Raw genomic sequence first — 21689 nt, 5'->3', positions numbered from 1 at the left:
ACATATCAAGACTGGAGGTTTAATGAAACATTTCAGCTCACTTAAAACTGTTTTATTTGGGGGCCTCTGGGGGGCTCAGTCTGTTGAGCATCTGACTTCATTTTGGCTCAGGTCGTGATCTCATGGTTCATGAGATGGAGCCCTGCACTGGGCTCTGTACTGGACCCTCCTTGGGATTCTCTTTCTCACTCTTTCTCTGCCCCTCCCCTACTCCTGTGCTCACTCTCTCTCTCTCTCTCTCTCTCTCTCTCTTTCTCAAAAATAAATAAACTTTTAAAAACCTGTTTTATTTGGTTGGCAGTATTCAAATATTTGTGTCTCCTTTGTTATCCTTTTCATGTCATTACAGGTCACCTTCAATCCTTCTTGGAAAGAAGCAGGCCATGAATAATATTGGTTGTTGGGCAGTACAGAAAAGGTAAAGAACTTTTAAATCCCCAGTAAAGACTTGTTTTTTAATGTGGAAATGAAAACTGAGAGTCAGTTCAATGGCCATTGGTAACAGTTGAAATTTGTTGGATGACACCAACCTGTGTTTATTGTTGGACTTCTTTAAATCTGGTTTTCAGTGATGTTCCTTAAAACTACTGTGTAAGCACAGGTAATGTGTGCTTACCACATATGCATAGTTTTACTTCTACGAAAAGCTACTTTTTTATAGAAAAATTCTGAACTAATTGTAGATGATATTATCAGTCACATCTGTTTTCCACACTGGGGAAGCTAAATTGCCGGGTTTGTGTTCTGTGCGGCCTCACTGTGAACCTGATGTCAGCTCCCCAAACTGGAGGCCCGTGCCTGGGAGAAGCCAACTCGTCCCTGGGACGCACGCCCTACAAATTCAGCTCTATGATGTGACGGCAAATGTTTCAAGATGCTTTGCCATTCTGACCACGTGGCAAGGAAATCTGGTCTATATTTGGAATATAGTTTTTGAATGTGTTGCTTCTATTGTCTAATCTTTGTGTTGCAGTTCCCTCTATTGGAAGGTAAAGTCAGAGCTGGCAAGAATCAAGACTTTGTCACTAGTAACAGAGAGATTTCCATAACATACCAGGTGGTGATGTCAAAAATAGCAACACCATAATTTTAGTGTCCAATGTCCCACTGATATACTGCCTGGAGTATCACCGTTTGCTTAGAGTTTAACTCCAAGTGTTTCTGGAACACTATTTTTAAATTTCCAAAGCCTATTAATTAGGAAAATACTCTAAGTTTTCAACTGCATTTTTCATAGACCAGTAAAAGCACTTCTACTGCATTAAATCAATGAACTTTCATTATTATAAACTGCTAAGTGTTGGCTCCTTCCGTATTGAAATCCTGAACCTTATATATTGATCCATTTAAAAGGCACATGTTTAATGGTAATTTGAAAAGAGAACTTGGTGTTGTTAAAGCAAAATCACGTCTTAGGTTTAGCTAATTCAATTAGCTCACCTATTCATCTATTTCGTGATATAAAACACTTGCTGCTTGATCAGGAATGTCTGTATTCCTTGCAATTGATCCTGTGACCTCCGTCAATGACATGTGACTGCAAAACAAGCTGGTTCTCAGCCATGGGCCCTTCTGTTGCTCAGTGGACAGTGGTCCTAATGGTAACTTCTTGTTTTTCACAAGAGTCGTTTCCAAGTAAACACGACAGAAGGGAAATTAATTAAGGAATAAATTAATCCCAAAGCAAAGGGGAAAACAACAGCAACAACACATGCATCTTAGATAATTACCTCCGATGAGAAATTTTTACAATGAAGCAATGTTAACAAAAGCATTTTAAAATTGCTGTTGCTGTTGTCTTCCTCCCCATGATAAAGTCCTTGAACAGTATTGCCCCCCCCCCCGTTTTTTTGGAGGAGGGAAGCAGGAGCAATGAGGGGAGGTTTCAAAACAATCAGCTTTGTGAGATTGCTTTAGAATGAAAAGTCTGAAAAGGAAATAAATAAAAAGATTCTATTTGAAATAACTTTTGAGTTGGAGTTTCCTTAAGCTTCAGCTCTGTGAGAGGATGATCAGGAGAGCAGTGTGGGAGGCAAACTATCAGGATGCTAATGTTGATTCTACTACTTGAAGAGGTTTGAGCTTGGTACTTGACCTTTAATGACCCTCAATCCCTCCAAGAACTGTTTCTCTTGGACTGAGATGTTAAAAGTTTTTTTTTTTTAACAATAATATATTATAATAATATCAAAGGCACCCAGGTGGCTCATTTGGTTAGGTGTCTGACTTTGGCTTACGTCATGATTTCACGGTTTATGGGTTTTAGCCCCATGTCAGGCTCTGCACTGACAGCATGGAGCCTGTTTGGAATTCTCTTTCTCTCTCTTTGTCCCTCCCCTATTCACGCTATCTCTGTCTCTCTCAAATAAAAAAAACTTAAAATATAATAATATAAATAATAATATCTACTAAAATCTGAAATATTAAATGTTCATGTTGTGTGAAACATTATTTTTACTGTTTTTTAAAATGTATTTTCTCATTTAACTCCTATAATTACCAGTAGGAGAGTACTATGAATATCTCCAACTTAGACATGAGCAAAGAGTCAATGAAGGCTTAACTGAATCCTAATTAGTCTGCTTGCAGAGTTTTAAATCACTGAGCTGAAATTTTTTAAGAAAGCCTTGCTAAAAATGTATACTTGTAGCATATCTGTGCTATGATCATTGTATCAGCAGTATTCAACTTACTAAATGCAGCTATCATCTTTACTTTTCTGGTGATTGACACATTAAAGATGGATTAATAAATGGATCTCTAATGCTGTCACTCTGCTTTTCTTGAGGTCAGGATGATGTTTCCTTCTCTTTTGCATTAGCTATGAGCATACTGTGTGGCATAATTGGCCCTCTGATGACTGTGTGGACCAAGGACAGAGCCCTGACCTCATGTGGAATGGCCCTGGGTGCCCGGCTCTGTGAACATGGATAGTTGTCTCTGGAATAGTCAGTTTAAGTGCAAATGAAGTAGAACCCTCAGCCCTGCTCTGAAACCAAGGTATCTTTTGTGGCACATGTGCAGGCAGTAGTGGAGGAGGGGAGAGTGGGGAGACTTTGTCCCACATGCTCACTTGCTTCATCATCTTCTTTTTGCCTCAAATCCAGTTTTCCATTGTGAGAAAATGCTAATTTGAAGCTTATGAACATCTAGACTAATCTGGAATAGGTGGGTCATGGCTGTGACACCCCCTCCCCCCCCAGTCTGAGATTTATTTAGGGCTTTTCAACCTTCTGCACATGTAGTAGGTTATCATCCTGTTAATTATTTCACTTCATTTATTCTCAGCCTGGTAGAGTCATTATCCTTGGTGCCCTAAGGACAAAGGCAAAAGGATGCATGTTTTAAACTCAAGTGGCTTATAGTTGGGTGGGAAAATAGATATTCAAATAAACAATGATATTTAATAAGAGATAGTAATGGAGGTGTGTGTTTATGTTGTGGGAGCTTGGGAAATGTGTCTCAAAAAGAGTAGGGTTGGAACTGAGAACTGAAGGAAGGTGAGGTTTGGGAAGGCCTACGGATGGCTAAAGAACATTATATCCCAGGTGGCAGAAACACGGTGCAGATCCCATCTGGCGGACTATGAGAAAGCGACTTTTCAGGGAGACTTCAGAAGCCGACTTGCTGTTTACATTGATCTAAATGTCTTTCCTGTTCATCTCCACCGTTTTCTGCTCTTTCTGTTATTCTCTCTGGTCTTCTGGGATTTTTGCTGTCAATTGATACTCAGGTCCTATACTTATACCTGTTTATATATGTATTTGATATCTTCTCATTTTCTTTTACAGGCCTCAGGGGCTCATAAGATGTCTATTTTAAAATTTCATTTTATATTCTCTCTGATCTATGTTATCCAGACTCTACACAGTAGTATTCTTGATGTTCCTAAAATATAAATGCTTAATAGATGCTTTTTTTCTGATGAAAGTGATTTTATGAGAACCCTGGTTGTAATATGTAGGTAATTGAGATGCCTCATTCACCAAACTCATAAAAATACTACCAAAATTAAGTGATATAACAATTGGCTGGGCTTCTTCAAAGTGATCTTGACAGAAAAGAGCCAGTTATTTATTTTGCTTCATGTTTTAGATACTATTTTCATCGTAATCCCTTGTATCCTAATAGCAGAGCATTTTGGTTATGCAACATGTAATTATAAAACTAATAAATGCCCTTCAATGCCATATAGTTCAAATGCCAATATGCTGCTTCCCTCTCAAAAATGGGCCAGTTTTGCTTGAATAACTCAGTGACAGAAGACTCACTTCCTCGCACCCCCTGTTCTTTCATTTCTAGGACATCTCCCTTATGCTGGCCCTAAATGCGCCTTGTCTAGATCAGTGATTGCCATTGGGAAGGGCCATTTCTGTGTGATTTGGCAAGGCATGGAAACATTTTTGGATGTAACAACTTCAGGTGCTGCCAGCATCTAGTCTAGCAGGTGGAGGCCAGGGATGCTGCTAAATAAGCCTCCAAAGCACAAGGGCAGCACCAGCCCAATAGCGCCAAGGTTGAGAAAGCCACAGAAAAAGTATAAAAATTTCCATCCAGCAGTCTGTCTCAAACTTGGACACAGCTAACTACATGAAGGCTTTTGTATCTCCAAGTCCTTCGATTATTTTTCTAATGCTGTGATAATAAGACCAGCAATTCATGTGTGACTCTCCCCAAAGCATTTGAATTTTAAAAAGAAATGAATCATTGGGAGGGAGGGCAATGCTTAATACATACTGGCCAGTGGTGGGCCACTTCCTCCCTTTGGAACTGGTGGGGGAATAATAGACTTGTGTGTCGATGTCCGTTCCCCTTGTCCCATTTAGATATAATCCACAAGACCTACTGCACAGGGTTTAGTTGAAGGAGTGATTCTGATCAGAGACATGATATAAGCAATGCATGGCATGTCCAAATCCAAGTCATGATAAACAGTAATGTCTCAGTGTGTCTCTCCCAGGGTGAGAGGGGTTCTGGGTTATGGGTATTGCTAAAAGTCCTATAAAATGGTCTGACTATCCCGGGCATGAGAAAGTAGTGGTGAGATCCTTTCAGGGCTCTCTTCTGCCCTTTCTATGAGCTTCCCTTTTAGATGCCATCTAACCCAAGTCCACATTTGTTGCTGAGGTCACTTTAACACTCAGGGACACAATAACAACTGAGTCAACTTATACCTGTCATTTCAGTGACAATGTGCTCCAGGTCGGCAAGAAAGACTGAAAAAATGATATATCCTCTGAAAAGGAGAGAGGAACCTTTTTGGAACAATTCAAGGGACATTTTTGAATGGACAACTGAGGAACTCAATTGTAGTCTGTTTAAACAAGCACAAGCCTGAACAATGCTTCAAAATAAGTACCAGGTAGACGATCCCCCAGCTCAGGCAACCAACCTGATTCTCTTCTTGAATAAATACTATTTTCCCTGGAAGCAGGTGGATTGCAAGCTTAGAGGGAAGAGCAGAATTGCCTTAAAGAGCATCACCAGAGGGGGTCAATAGCCCCATGTACATTTGCTAATAAAGAAGGATTTTGAGGCCAGCTTTCATTGATTATCCAGTTAAGAAATCAATACTGTTGCTTCATAAAAGGGACAACCACAGAGTGGCTTGTGCAACTTAATACGAGTGTTGGGAAAATAATTATTAAGGTCTTCATCCATGGTGATACAGCTTAACTCAGCAAATCATTAAGAATTTCCCCTTTCATGCAGTTTTCACTCTCTGCAAACAATGCTTATTGTAGGAGCTAACAGAGCAGGAGGTGTCTCCTCTGCTGACTTTCAGAGAGTTCTTCTCAGTTAGTGAGAAGACAATGAATGAAGAGGAAGCTGGAGAGAAAGCATCTCCTAAAGGAATCCCACCAAGAAAGCAAGCCAGGCTCACGTAGGGGGATTATTATCGTTCTCGAAAATCCTCTCTCTCAACAGGCAATTTTGTAACAGAGAACTCTGTGCTCTGGTTTGGGACTGGGCGCTACAGTTAGATGATAGGAATTTTTCAAATTGTGTGGTGGATCTGTGTTAGCACGTTTCTTTGCTGGCTTCACCCTCTTTTCTCCCCTCTGTTCAGTTCAAGCAAAGATACTTTCCTTTAAATATTCAGGAAGTCAAAAGTAGTTAAAAATGGATTGCACTGTTGACTGACATGAATGCATCTTTGTGGCTACCAGCTACGTGCTGTCACTACAGTTATGAGACACCAGGGTCTATGATGAGAAACAGTCCAGGAGCAGTGGGTGAGTGTGAGAGGTACCTTGAAAAATCCACTCTCCTTAAATGTTTTCTTCATTAATACAAGAGTACTCTAAATTCACCATTAGAAATTTATTGCTTTGGATTGCCTTTGACTGTGTTTTAAAATTCTTAAGAGATGTGTTTCCAATGGGTAACACACTTTAATTTTTTTTTAAGTTTACTATTTTGTGAAACAGAGAATGCAAGTCGGGGAGGGGCAGAGGGGAAGGAAGAGGGAGAATCCCAGGCAGGCCCTATGTTGTCAGCACAGAGCTGGATGGGGGCCCCATCTCACAAACTGTGAAACCACGGCCTGAGCTGAAGTTAAGAGTCAGACACTTAAATAATTGAGCCACCCAGGCACCCCTAGCACACTTTAATTCTTGGCTCTGTAGCTAAGAATTCTCTTAGCTCCATAGGAGGTCTCCCTAAGACCTCTCTCTGTTCATGATGCCTAACTGAAAGCAAGACCCTGTGGGGAAGGGTTCCTTGGAAGGATGCCTGGAATTCAGTGTAGAGATAAACTGCTGCACCTCCTAGCTTAGGTTGTCCAGGACCAGTGTGTGGTCTAATCAGAGCTGAGCATTCAGGACTCCAGGGGGCTTTGGAGGAAGGGGCGAAGCCCTCTCTGCACTTCCTGTCCAGCTCACTCCCTTACTGGGCCAAGGCTTTTGTCCTCTGGTACTCAGATATCTGCCACAATATTCTGGTTGGCCTCTTCAGATCTAGTATCTCCTTCACACTGTGGCTCACTTAACCTTCCTACAGTGCAACTTTCATTCTATCAATCTTCTTCAAAACCCTTCTAAATGTTTCTGACCTTGTGAGCTATATGAACATATTGAGAATTGTAGTTACTGTTATTTCATGGAAGTATTGTACCTGAAGCCAGATTTTTACTTCCTTGAGGTTACTTTAGTGGTCTTTCTAACCCTTGTCCTCGTGTAGGACACACAGAAGGGGATATATACAGATTGACTTGCTGATGAACCACATGGGGTGCCAGCAATGACTTCACCAGACTGCTGGCCACTGGGAAGGCCATGAGTTGGTTTTAGATGTGGCTCTTCTACTGACTTTTCCTATCATTATAGGGACATAATAGTTACCATTTATTGCATATGGTAGTATTTTGGTGAGGCATTTTCCACAGATACTATCATTTTATCCTCTCAACAACTTATCAAGGTAGATGCTATTTTGCTTGCTTATTTATTTATTTATTAATGTTTATTTTGGAGAGGGAGGGTAGGGCAGAGAGAGAGGGAGGCAGAGAGAGAAGGAGGCAGAGAGAGAAGCAGGCTCCAGACTCTGAGCTGTCGACCCAAAGCCCAATGTGGGGCTTGCACTCACAAACTATGAGATCATGACCTGAGCTGAAGTGAGAAGTTTAATGGACTGAGTGACCCAGGTGCCCCTATGATACTTATTACACAGGTAAGTTAAAAAAAATGTGGAGTTGGAATCATAACCCCATCTTTCTGGTCGTCAAATTGATATCCTTTTCATTATCGGATGATACTTTTGGTTTGTTTATCTGTGCTATGGAGACAGAAACCCTATCAGCATTTGTGACTTTATGTTCATTTTGACCAGATGAATGAAACAAGCTGGGTCCTTTGATGACTAAGAAGTGGCTTCTTCCCTTGTGAACTCATACAGGATTCGAATAGCCCAGATTTCTTTCCCCCTAAAACAATCTGCTCTTTTTTTTTTCTTGAATAGTACATAGGTAGTAAAGGAGTAAAATTCGATGAAAAAATCTACTTGCCTGGCAGAGTTTGTTAATTACTTTGGATAAAGAAGTATTTAAACATCTGGTGTAGAATGTAACTTATTGCACTGGAAGAAACTAAGGTCAGGAAAGCATATATATAATCTCTTACCAGCGGTAATATCAGGTATAATGTAAGTATTTATAAAATGATTGGCATCTATCTGGTGAAATTATTATTGGAAGATAACAGATACATATTTTTAATTCTCTCTTCTCAAATAGCAAATCCCATCTCTCCTGATCCAAGTATAGAAATAGTGACAAAATTAACATAATATGCTTTAAGATGTGCAATATTTTCTATCCACCTAATGAAGTCAAAGGGTGTTTATGAAAAACCAATTATCCTAATTACTCATAATATGAGAGAGTGTTCTGAAGAAGGAAAGAAATTTGAAGTAGCTTATTTAGAGCAGCACAGAATTGTACATAGAATTTTAAATGGCAGGAATCTAGGAGATCAAAATAAGGTTATTCCAATGCAAACAGAGCCGATGTAAGTGGTTTGTGACATATACAGACAACAGGAATGTAATCTGACTTCCTTTAGTGCTTGGGGCTTTGATTATAGTAATTTAGTAGGAGGAAAAGTACATGACTCTTAGAATCATGGACTTTTATTACTGTGACATTGTGCTCTCACCAAAAAAATAAAAATAAAAGATTGAAATGCAACTACCATATAGAAATCATATGGAATGTTGAAAGAGCCCACATGTACATAAGATTTGAGTTCTATTTCTGAGCTACCTACCAATGGGAGTTTTCATGAAACCAGTCTTTCTGGGACTTGGAAAAATGAGAAGGTTGAGTGAGTAACTTCTCAGCTCTTCTCCATCTCTAAAATTCTGTGACCCTGTGAGTAACAATTGCTCGAGTTTGAATAATGTGTTCCTTCTTTTCCTAACAAAATTATGAGATCCAGTTGTCAACGTTTTATCTTAATTTCAGTCACACGCTGAATTGTTCCAGGCTTTTCCCTCTGTGGTAGTAATGTGCTGGCTTTTCTGCATACATTTGCAGATTTGCACCATGAGAAACTGTTTACAACTTGTCTGAACAAAAGGATGCCTTAGTAAAAATTAGTGTAAAAAATAGAGTTTAGATATTATTTCTTCTGGTGGTTGATTGTATCGATGGCTTCAAATCATCATGCCACCTTACACCCACATCCTTTGTGACATCATTTCATAGCATTTGTGCTGTGAGCAGGACATATTTCTTTGCTCCTCTACTCTGGACTGATCCCTGTCAGTTGCTTTGGCTAACGGGATGTTGGCAGGAGTGGTAAAGCAGAAGCTTGGAAGGGGCCTGTGCAGTTAACTTTGCATTCCCTTGCACCTCCGCCATTGTTCTGAGAACATGTCTGGGTTAGCCCAGTGATTTCAGGTGGAGGATAAGGAACAACTAGGCATAGAGCCACCCACAGCTGAACCCAACCTCGATCAGCTCACTCCAGTTGACCTGATTCAGACTTATAAACTGTAATAATAAATCTTGTTTTAAGTCACTGAATTTGGGGGTAGTTCATTACACCACAGTAGCTACCTGTTGTACTTCTAAGCAATTTTCAATATTAGAGAAATGTTCTGTTTGCAAGTCCGTGCTACCAAATGCCCATTGAAATCATCAATGATAAATTGTTTAAATATTATCCATTAATGCAATTATCAGGATATTTTCTTTTTGTTTCCCCAGGACATAAAACCAAAGACACATAGCATTTTAACAATAGCCCTGGCCAATCTTACCTGTATGGAAACACTGCTGTATGAGCCACCAATGACCCCGGCAATGAGCAGTGGGATATTTTCTTGGATGGCGTAGGATCCATCGGGACACATATACTCAGCTTCATCCACTTTAGTCAAAGATGCCCTGACAAATTCCAGTGATTGCTCTAATGCATAGGTATCCCTTGAGCATGTATCCAAAATGTGTACACCCAACTTCACTCCTGGCAGCAAGTAATTGTCTTTGTTGATTTCATCAATAGCAAACAACATGGCTTCCAGGCGTTGGATCCCTCGGTCTTCATTGATTCGCCCACATTCCTCAGTTCCAGTGCCTTTTTCATTAATAGGAAATAGACCCCCTAAAACAAGGTCACCTTCTATTTTAATTTCCCTCCTCAGAAAGTTATGGTCCCCTAAAGAGAGTAAAAATCCCTTTGAAAACAAAGCTAACGTAAGAACGTGGAGTCTTGTCAACATCTTCATGAATCCTGCTTCTGTACCTCTGGGAGATATTAATGGATGAAGCCAATGTTGCCCGCTAGTCCTCCTCTCTCATTTCCGAACTGGATCTTTGGCCTGTCCTTCAAATAAGTGAGGAACAGACTAACAGAGCCTGTTACCAAATTCCTAAAGAGATAAAAATTATATGAACAAAGATGGTAAAGAAAACAATAGTGATCACATTGATGGTCCCCAATCAGACCTTTAAAGGGATCATGACTCAAATGACCAGTTAGTAAACACATACTGCACCACTACATCAGGCACTCCCCCCATAGGGATCCTCACCAGCCCTGACAGCACGTAGTGATGCAGATCTTAGTGGTTGCATCTCCCAGAAAGGGATACCAAGGACTAAAGAAATAAAGCAACTGGACAAAATGTGCCTGGAACAGAGGTGATGTTTAGTCTCTGGTTTTCCTAATGCCAAGTTCCATACTCCATCTACTTGGTCATTGACTCTGGTCACTGGTAGGGCAGTAACTTGGATTGAATCTTTCTCCTTTCTCCTTCAGCTACATTTATAGACCAGCCCTTTTTATTTACTCTTTTCTTTCCATTTGGGGATGAAACAAAACATTCTTGTGACTCTTTCACTGTTTCCGCATTTTTACCATCACATTCCTGTCCTTCCTCTATCTAGATACTCTCAGCCCACTGCAATCAAGATTCTGCCTTCACTGCTCTAAAAAAAAAAAAAAAAGGAAAAAGCTACTACTGATCTACTAGTTTTCAAGTCCATGAACCCCATTGTAGGCCTCATTTTACTTGAACTTCGTTGAAAAGCTGACTACTTTCTACCTGTTTCCCCTTCCAAGGTTTCTGTTCTCTTTCTTCTACATCTCAAATTTCATGGTTGAATCCCTCTTCCCTACCCTGATTCCCAGGCTAGGTCATCTACTTACACAGTTTCAACTCTCACTGAAATGACTCCTGGGTTAGCTGCCTGCCACACAGCTCTGTCTGCACATCCCTGTGACACCTCGAGGTCTATAGGCTACAGACTCTCCCTTATCTCTGTGAATGGATCTCTGCATCTAGGCTTTCAAGCCAGAATCCTGCAAGCTAGAGCCCTTCCCACTTTACCCCTTTCCATCCTTAATTAGCCACTAAGTTCTGTAAAGTCTATCCAAATTGCTTCTCTCAAAGCCACTTCCTTGTTTATAATCCTGCTCTTTTAGGCTCTTGTTCTCACTAACAGGACAATTGCAGAAGGTTCCTACAGACCTGCTATTGGCCCTAAAAGCATGTTTTTATCAGTTAGGTAATGATACCCTTCCTCAAGTACAGCATTTTCAAATTTATGATGGTATAACCTGGACTACAGATGTGGGGGAAAGTCCAGTTGCCAACAGCCAGCGCTAGACAACTCCTGATATGGCCCCACACTCAGAGGAGTGTGGTGATTACTGAGTGATTACTGTAGTGATCAGGAGTGGGGGCTGCGCAGTAGACTGTGGCTTAGGACAGTTCCAGAAATCAAGCTTCTTTTTACATTACAGGGTAGAACATAAAGCACCTTCAAGGACTCAGGCAAAGTCTGCTATGAGAATCAGGTTTCTGACAGTAGGCTGGAGTCTTCCCAGAGAGCTTTCCAGAATCCTGGCATGGCATATCCCAGCTGCATGTACACAAACCAGTAGGTCTACCTACCAATGTACTTGCCACCCAGCTCCCTACCTAGGTTGAAGAATTGACTTCTTCATGCTCCAGAATCTTGTCCCTAGCTAACTCTCAAGTCTTACTGTTCACTATGGCCATCAAGTTCCTCTCACTTCTGCCTTCAAATCTTAGGCTTCAGCTTTCACCGAACTATGTTTATCTGAGAGGACTTCTATAATGTTAATGGCCCCTTGGTTTGGCTTATGTTTTTCTCTTTGCTGTGAATGCCCTTCTACACCCACTTGTCTGGCAAACCTCCACTTATCATTAAAGACAGAGAGAGAGCACAAGCATGGGAAGGACAGAGAGAGAGGGAGACACAAAATCTGAAGCAGATTCCAGGCTCTGATCTATCAGCACAGAGCCACACATGGGGCTTGAAGTCACAAACCATGAGATCTTGACCTGAGCCAAAGTCATATGCTTAACCCACTGAGCCACCCAGCTGCCCCTGCAGTGGCCTTTACCCAACGTGGCTTTCCCCATGCTTTCTGTTCCTTTCACATGGAACAAGTGAGAGATTGTTTTCTTGAGACCTGAGAGTCACCTGGATTTTGTTTTGTTTATTTAGGTGTGAGCCTCAGCACTGACAGCAGTAGTCATCGGAATGCTCGGCATTGGCCCAGAGCCTCTCTGGGAGATCTGCCACAGGGCACTAGAAGGTCTAATAATAATAATTGTTTTAAGTTTACTTATTTATTTTGAAAGGGCAAGAGAGGAGAGAGGGAGGGGGAGAGAGAGAGAATGAGATCAAGAGAGAGGGAATCCCAAGCAGGCTCCATTCTCGGTGCAGAGCCCAACATGGGGCTCATTCCCATGTATTGAGCAGAAACTAAGAGTTGGATGCTAAATGGACTGAAGCACCCAGGAGCCCATAATAATGTCTTAAAAAGTTGATACTGTAGTAGATTTTTTTTTGTTTCATATCAATTTCTGGTCTCTCTTTGATCTCTATATGTTATTCCCTTTGAAGCAAAACTACCATGGAAGGCAAAAGACACTGTGATCATTATCATGAATGATAAAGAAGCAGAAATTGCTCTATAAAATAATTGTTTTATGTGCCTAATAAAAGAGAATAGCTAATTAGAAGAAGGTCATCAACACAATCTTACCATGTATCTATGAAAAAAATGTAGGTATCCCTTGAGTCAGAAGAAAGTTTGACTACTCAAAGAGTAAAAATGACCTCTCAGTTTATGGAAAGCTTAATTCTTTCTTAAGAAAATGTTGTTGGATGGCTCAGTTGGTTAAGTGCATGGCTCTTGATTTTGGCTTAGGTCATGATCTCATGGTTTGAACCCCATGTCAGGCTCTGTGCTGACAGCATGGAGTTTGCTCAAGATCATCTGTCTCCTCTCTGCCCCTCCACTGCCTGTGCTCTCTCTCTTTCTCTCTGTAAATAAATAAACTTAAAAAAAAAAAAAGAAAATCTTCTTGTCTAAAGCCAACTTGGAAGGAAATGTCACATTACTCTGAAAATAATAATACATATTAGTCTACCTGTTTCACAAGTAGGGGATATATTATATTTATGTTTGTGTATCCAGGGCCTGGCATAGTGTCTGCCTGCAATCCAGAAGATACTCAGCAAAAAAATTCCTTGAAGGATAGGGACATCCATGACTCTTATGTTTGCAGATGACTCTCGACTATTTTATTTGTGGCATAGGGGGAACTATTGTAGAGAAAGGGGTTCTTGTATTTCATTGTCTACCCAGTCATCTCGAGTGCTCTTCTCCTATTGCTTTGCTAGTAGAACTACTAACAGGTAGAACTTTGTGAAGGTGCCAGAGAAAAATCCTTCCTTTGTATTTGGAAGTTGCTGCTGAGGCAGATCCCTATGAAGGTAGGAGAGTTGTGGCCTCAGGCTGACCTACATTTATTTAAGGGAAAGCTTCAGCCAGGAGAATACTAAATTAGGAACATGCATATTAACCTCTTTCAAAGCATTAGAGATGCATTCACTCATCAAATATTTATTGAACACCTACTATGTGTGTGCTAGGCTATGAACTGGATATGCAGAATATACACTTTAATTGCAAGCAAATGAACATTATGCCTGCTGTCGAATAACATTGTATATGCTTAGGTGTTTTTATGTAGAAAGGGATAGATAGGGACTCATATCTGTTTCTACCGACTATCTCCATCATGTATCAAAATCTTAAAAATATGTTTACCATGGGTTTCTTTTAACATGGTAATTGTTATTAAATGCTTGACTCAAAAAGCAATCCATTACATATTAGACTTAATATATACATTTAAAAAGTAAACAGATAGATCTTAAAAACAAGTTGACTGACAACAATGCTAAGTAAAATATTTTTCCTTTAAGCACTCTGATGAGGCATCTTTAAGTAACCTTTAATGTAGTCATAGAGAATTACAAATTAAAAATCAATTAGAGAAATGCTTAAATACACTGTCTTAATATTTTCTTATTTACCTTTTCCTTAAAGCAAAATTTAAAATGATTAAGACTGTAGGGCCATGAATAATTAAAAAACACTTAGCATTATTTCAAATGAAGCCCTAAGAACTAAAAGAACAGGAAGTTACAATTTAACATTGAAAAATAGACGAACATGCTTAATTTAATGCAACTGTTTATCTCTGAGTAACAGCTTATCGGATTGTGGGAAAGGGCACCAACCACTTCTTTTCGGGTTTGCTTCATTATAAATCAGAAGCAGCACACTCTTCAGATAAACAGGCTCACTACTGCAGCCACATTCAGATGCAGCTGGAGGACTGCAGCTCTGTGCTCAGAGTTCTCTGTTCAGGGATGATGAGCGACGTGTCAACTTTAAACAAGCACGTGTAGCCCTCTCTGTGGGCAACCTGCTCACCGATGTTTTATTAATCGGTGCATTAATAGAATCTCAGAGGTTTGCTGTGAATATAACCCCTGGAATATGCGGGCAAGAAGCACGTGTATACTCTGCGTATGCTAATATGTATTTTTCTTCCTCTCTTGTCTTTGCCCAGGGACACAGTGTTGCAAACAAAATCCAGTTTGCCTCAATGAATAAGTCAAGGAAGATCTAATGCTGGCAACCGTGCCCACTCTCCCCTAGAAAGAAACCCTTAAGTTGCTGAAGGGCTTTGAGCGTTCAAAGCCGGCACATCCAATTGATCTGGAGAAAATTTAGGGTTAGTGATAGCATATAAAATTTGATTGTACATATAGTTATATGTTTTTCAGCTGCCAGAATTATAGGCAATAAAAGACATAGCCTTTGTTCCTGAACTGTCATTTTCAACTGGGTAGAGAGAGGCTGTGGCTTACTGACATATTTAATAGCAGGATGTGTCATGCACATTTTAATTCCTTTATTTTTGCTGTGCAACGAATGTATTTTTTTCCCAGAAGCCTTTTAAGAAATTATTGTGAGTAGGTGACTATTTAAACTCCTATCATTTTTTTAAACAAATCTACTTAAAATTTCTAAATTTCTTAAATCACTCTAGCTGTGAGGTGGTCTATTTCCATTGGCTGAACTCCCATGTAGTTTGTGCTATGTTTATGATAATCATATTTTTAAATATTTATTTGCTTAGTTTTTCTTATATTCAAATTCAGCAATTGAAAATTGTTCTTTCTTTCTCAGTAGATTTTTAGCTATTGGATATCAAGGACAATGTCTTAGACATTTCTGTACTTTCCATAATGTCTCACATATAAATTTGTCAAATATTGGTTGTGATAAATTCCTAGTAGCATGTAGGTTTTTGAGAGATTGGTCAGGGGATTAGAAAAATAATTTAGAAATTCTCTGCAGGGAATGAAGAAGATAGCTGAGAAGTACACTTCCCCCCCCTCCCCCAAAGGGACATTATAATAGGTCAAGATGCGACTTTGGCACTAGAGAAACTTGATCCAAATACTCTCAGTTTTCCTTTGACTTTGACTTGCTGATTTTTAAGGAAAAAGATACAGAGTAAAACTAGAAAAGTTGAGAGCACCTGAGAAATTAGAAAAGGTTAGATAGAACACACACATCGGTGGCCCCAGGGAGATTGGGAAGAATGGAAGACACCACAGGACATAGAGGTCAGGTTCCATGACACATGAAAGCCAAGGCAGGAGAGTGGGGCCAGGCCTATGTATTTAGATTTGAAGTTTTGAGCCTCTTTTATTCACAGAGAAGACACAAAAAGCCTCAAACCCTAGGTGGCTATCTGGAAGAGGGAGACACTGGCAGCTGAGATAAGAGCCAGAAGGAGATGTTGATGACACCAAAAGGAGAAATGCCCACTTCGTTATTTGAACTTTGACTCCTCCACCCCCTATATAATCCTATTTCCTTTATCCTCTGAATTTAGAAAAAAAGTGTTTTTGTGAGGTAGGCAAGCAGATTTACAATTGTGTTAAACTTTTGGTCCTTAGGGTAATTGCTGGTAATTTACTTCCAATCAATAACAGTAACTTGATTCATTCCATATAGAATATATGAAAGATTTATTCAAAGTGAATAAAGATTCAAGAGAATCTTCATTGTTCTAAATACCAAAGTGCACAGTATTTTCCTGTATGTGTGTATGAGTGCGTGTGTGCGAGTGTGGAGTGTGTGTGTTGCCGATTCAGCTGTTTTTCATCCTCAAGTTTCCTAACCTCATTACAAAGGCTTGGAACTGGAGCCTTCCCAAATTCCCTGCAGTCTACCTTTGTCCTTTTCCTCTTAGAAGCTGCCAAGTCTAATAGAAGTTACAGGTTTGTCAGCATGAACAGAGTACAGAAACTGGGTTTGTCAAAAGCTTTCCCTCTGGCTCTGGACAAAACGGCAAAGGAGAAGAAATGGAGGAATGCTGTTCAGAGGAGAACACTTTTACCTCTTGGCCATGTGATTTATCAAGTAGCTACTATTAATAATATCCTCTGTGTATACAGTCCTTTCTCTTGTATAGTGTCAGAGTGCTTTGCATAATGAATTAACTTTTATTGCTGCCTGGTAAGAAAGAATTACATTATCTATTTCTGAGGAGAGAGAGTGAGAGGGAAAGAGAGAGAGAGAGAAATTTGTAATTCAGATTGTTTAAGGTAGTAGTGGGAAGTGCATATAGAATGAGGATCTAAGGAAGCTTTTATCATTATTGCCCAATAAAGCCTTACAAAGGAGAACACATCAACCTGTCATATGTGTTTCCTACCAAATATCACATCCATCTCTCAGATTTTCCTCAGTAGGTAAGTGGTAAAACGTTTGAAAGACCATCATCTTTGCATAGTGCTAAATGAAGTTGTTAGAATATCTGTAGCTGGATTCTGCTGCTGGCCAGTCATAGCAATTGGTATTGAATCTGCCCTCCAGCTGAAAATAGCTGTGAAAATAGACAAAACATATAAGGCAAACTATGATCCTTGAGCGAAAGAAACGCATGAGGAAATCTCTAAGATTACTCTATGAATTTCCCAACATTCTATGTAGGAACACCTTTCTGCCCGGGGCAGTGGCAGTCTTGTTGATCTCAAGAGGCAGAGATTAGATTCTTGGCTTTTGAAGTGATTGCAATTTGTAGGGCAGAGAGATGCACAGAGGAGGTGAGATAGAGACCTCTGTGGTGCAAAGATTAATCATGTCATATACAGGGTGAGACTCCGTGAGGCCTGGCAGAGATCTCCTGCCTGCAGAGGGCTTATCTGCAGAGATAAATGTCAATATCAGAGGTCCTACATATCAGAAATTAATGAAATTCTAACCCACCGTGAGTGGAGAGACCACACTGGTCATTATTATACTTCCAATTAAGTTTCCAGACAGGCTATGCTCTACAATTAAGAGCCAAGCTCAGGAATGAAGGAAAAGTCATAGGGCTACATATAAAATAGATCTGCCCTAAGAAGACTAAAACTAAGGCTAACAAAACTAAAATCATCTGCCAGTTATTTAACTGCTTGCTAAGGCAAAACTCAAACTCAATACAATCCCACAATCACCAGTATGCTATCAAACACTGTTTGACAGTGAGAGAAGGACAGATATCATATGTTTTCACACATATGTGGATTTTGAGAAACCTAAGAGAAAACCATGGGGGAAGGGAATGGGGAAAATAGTTACAGAGAGGGAGGGAGGCAAACCACAAGAGACTCTTAAATACAGAGAACAAACTGAGAGTGAATGGGGGCGAGTGGGGGGAGGGGAAACTGAGTGATGGGCATTGAGGAGGGCACTTGTGATGAATGCTGGGTGTTGTATTAAGCCAATGTGACAATAAATTGTATTTGTAAAAAAATTGTTTGACATAGAAGACAGGAAATTGTGATCCAGAGTAAAAAGAAAAAGCACTCAATAGAAATAGGCCCTGAAATGATTTGCATTTTGAAATTAGCAGACAGGAAGTTTAAGTAGACTATTATAAATATGTTAAAAATTTTAAAGAAATGAATGAATAGATGGATAAATCTTAGAAGAGGATGGAAATTATAAGAAACCACACATATTAGAACTCAAAACTACTATATTTAAATATAAGATGTGTGTGAGGTGGCACAAAAAATTGGAGATGGCAACATAGTCAATAAAAACCTGGAAGATAAATGAAAAGAAATTATCCAATCTGCCCACAAAAAAATGACATTGAGACAATTGACCAAAGCTTCAATGTCCAGTTGGACAATATTAAGTGGTCTAATACACATGTAATTTGAGTTTCAGAAAAAGAGGAGAAAGAATGGAAGGGGGAAAAATGCTTGAGGAAATAATGACTGAAAATTCCCCAAAGTTGGTGGTAAGCATAAGATTACAAAAGCAAGACGCTCAGCAAACCCTAAGCAGGATACAACAAAGAAAACCACACATAGGCCAATCATAGCCACATTGTTAACACTGAAGATAAAGGGACAACTTTGAAAAGAGTAATACAGCACATATGTGCAGGGTAACAATATGAATGCATCTCTCTGCCCTCGCTTTTCATCAAAAACAGTGGTGGCCAAAACCCAATGGAATGACATCTTTAAAGTTCTTGTGGGGAGAAATCAGGCAGGCATCCCAAAATTCTATTTCCAGTTCAAATATGCTTCAAGAATTGAGGTGAAACACAGATTTTTCAGGCAACTAAAAGTGACAGATTTCATTGCCAGCATACTTACACTATGAGAAATGTTAAAGGAATTACTTCAAAGAGGCTGACACCAGATGGAAATTCAAATGTATAGGAAGGAGTGAAGAGCACCAGAAATGGTAAATTTATGGGTTAATATAGGAGAATATCTGTTAAGTCTAGCTACTAGGTATTGTTAGAGTGAGTTCAGGAAGACTTTATTTGTCACAAATAAAACATGGTTAGAGAAGCTGAGTTCCACTACCGTTTTGTCTATTATATTTTGATGTTACTTCTCTCTGTATATGTTTGCATTTACCCTAGATCCTATTAGCTGAAAACCTTTTTTGCACCTTCTATAGTCCTTCGGCTAAAAGAACAATCACATAATTCAAAGGCCATACCTCTGAGAGTAAGAGAGGTAGTAGCCAATCGCTCATTCTTCTTTATTATATAGCTGCTAGTAGATTCAGTCAAGGATGCAACACAGCTGGTACGTAGTGGTACAACTGGACTGGTTGTTTATTAAAATCCTTCCATCGAGTTGGTGAACAGTAAATCCACCAAGCCCTTGGAATATTCCTCCACTTTCGTGGTTACTCTCGTTCCTCCTTTGGCATATCTCCACCAACTCTCCCCATTTCCTCATGACCCAGCAATAGACCTGTCAAATTCTAGTGCAGCAGGGATTTTAGGTTCCTGTGCCAAGGGTATGGTTCCTGTCCATTTTCATAGCATGAGACTCATTGTTAAACATTTTTAATATCATTCCTGAATTGACTTGCTGAATACAATGTTGGAAATTTGGGGGGAGTTTTAGTTTTCAAGCAAAATTCTCATTAGTTAGAACAAAACAGGATTTTCCCTTGTAGTTTGACTAATGAGCATCCATTTCTAATTTTTATAGTAACTATACCACATTTTCTCTTGGGGGAGCCAATACAGATGTTCATAAGGCAAAGTGAATCCATTCCTGGCTTGATAGGTGGCTTGTGATACATATGAGAAACCAGAATGTAATATGTCCCTGGCCATAGCAATTGGTTCTGGGATGAGTCTGTGACCAAGTCATGGCCAACTAAAATTGATCTGAAAACTTTTTTAGAACCACCAGGAGAAAAACATCCTCTTTCTGTTAGAGTGATTTAGAGAAATGGATATAAGCCCAGAGCTATTGGCAGCCATCTTACCACCATGAATCAAGAGCCTGAGGTGTAAAGCCAAGGGATAGAGAAATGGTGAAACCTGACAATATGGTATGTGCCATTTAATACAGCTATGATTTCCCAGTTCTGAGAGAGAGCAAATTCCTTTTGTTGCTTAAGTCAGTTTGACATCTTTTAGTCACATGTCACTAAATGATTCCTGAATAGAACCTCCCTTCTTTTCCCATTCCCTTCCCATTAAAGATACTAAAATCTATTGAGCATCTGCTCTATGCCAGAAACTGTGATTAATGTTGGATGTCGATTATTTTCTTTAATCCTACAATTTTACTCCTGCTTAGGTATGTCTTCCATAGATGACAGATTCTGTCCAGAATCTCAGATGGACCCAGGCTTCATGATGGTTCCCACTGTGTTACCCCACCTATGGGTGGGTTTTCCTAGAAATGCAACTACTCCAGTTGTCCCTTCCTTTATACTCTTACCAGAATTCCAGTTTTCTCAAAATTCTAACTTATGACAGGTGAAGCCAATCCGATACATTAAGCTCTCTGTTTTTAGCACATTAATGCATGTTAGTTTATTAGCCACTTAGGGATGATCAGATTTTTAATGGGCCAAAAGCTTTTCTTAAGAAAAGAGGAACATTTTAAATCGTGGAGTTTTAGATATCTCAGTGTACATAAAATTCAGTATGAGGGCCTAATTGGTGTTCTTCAAGCTATAGCTTTATGAACTCCATACTCAAATAGAAACAACTTGTACATATCAGCCACTGTGAAATTTGGGGGCTTAAAATAATTCTCGCTTCATCAAATAGACGATTAAATGCCAGGCAATTAAGAGCCATTGACACATTATCTTCAGCATGATGGAGTTGTCTGGTCACTGATGTGACTTTAAAGCATATTTTTTTCAATTCTTCTTTGTTGAAGAATTTTAGAGAGAATTACTGGTGTGCTTTAGTTGGCTGGGGTGGGGTCTCGAGGGCCAATTATACATATTTCTTTCCAATTCTGTGTTGAATGATACCGCGTTGGTAGTGTCAAATTAGCCATGCTGGGAGTATTTACATTGCAGAAACCAGTAACATTAACAGTCAGTCTCTCCTCACAAATCCTACAGATCTGGCTCTTAAACATTTACCAGCACACCACTGGTGGTATGTTTAACAACATGGTCTAAATATATTCCTAGGGAATAAAACTGGGAAAGCCTGGGAAAGCAATATAGCAGAATGCTGTAGGTCAGTGTTTTTTCTACCTGAGCATCACAAGCTATTCATGTGTCATGATTAGTGAATTGTGATTTTTTGATGCACATGAGTGTATGTTTCTGGTTACAATGTAAAATAATTTCTTACTGGTTCTCGGTCAAAAAGAAAGGTTGAAAATCAGTGTTTTATAATGTGAGCTCTGTAGTCAAACCAATGTTTAAATGTACTTTATAATGTCAGCAAAAGACCACCATTCTGTTTTTCATTTACATATGTGTCAAATGGAGACAATAATAGTACCTTTCTCATGGGCTAGTTTATAGGATTAAATGAAATAATAT

General features: G+C 39.5%; 1 protein-coding gene across 1 annotated transcript in view; it reads right to left on the bottom strand.

Moving 5' to 3' along the window:
• GRM3 (glutamate metabotropic receptor 3) overlaps nucleotides 1–21689 on the bottom strand; it is a 212099-nt gene that overhangs the window by 83854 nt on the left and 106556 nt on the right. Inside the window, exon 3 of the mRNA XM_029928217.1 lies at nucleotides 9763–10374. Coding sequence (XP_029784077.1) covers nucleotides 9763–10230 — 468 coding nt within the window. The 5' untranslated portion in view covers nucleotides 10231–10374. The remainder of the gene's footprint in view (nucleotides 1–9762; nucleotides 10375–21689) is intronic.

This window comes from Suricata suricatta, chromosome 2 (genome assembly GCF_006229205.1).
Source record: "Suricata suricatta isolate VVHF042 chromosome 2, meerkat_22Aug2017_6uvM2_HiC, whole genome shotgun sequence".
In the NCBI taxonomy this organism is placed as follows: domain Eukaryota; kingdom Metazoa; phylum Chordata; class Mammalia; order Carnivora; family Herpestidae; genus Suricata; species Suricata suricatta.
The sequence above is the reverse complement of the archived record's forward strand: the minus strand, read 5'-3'. Positions and strand labels throughout refer to the sequence as shown.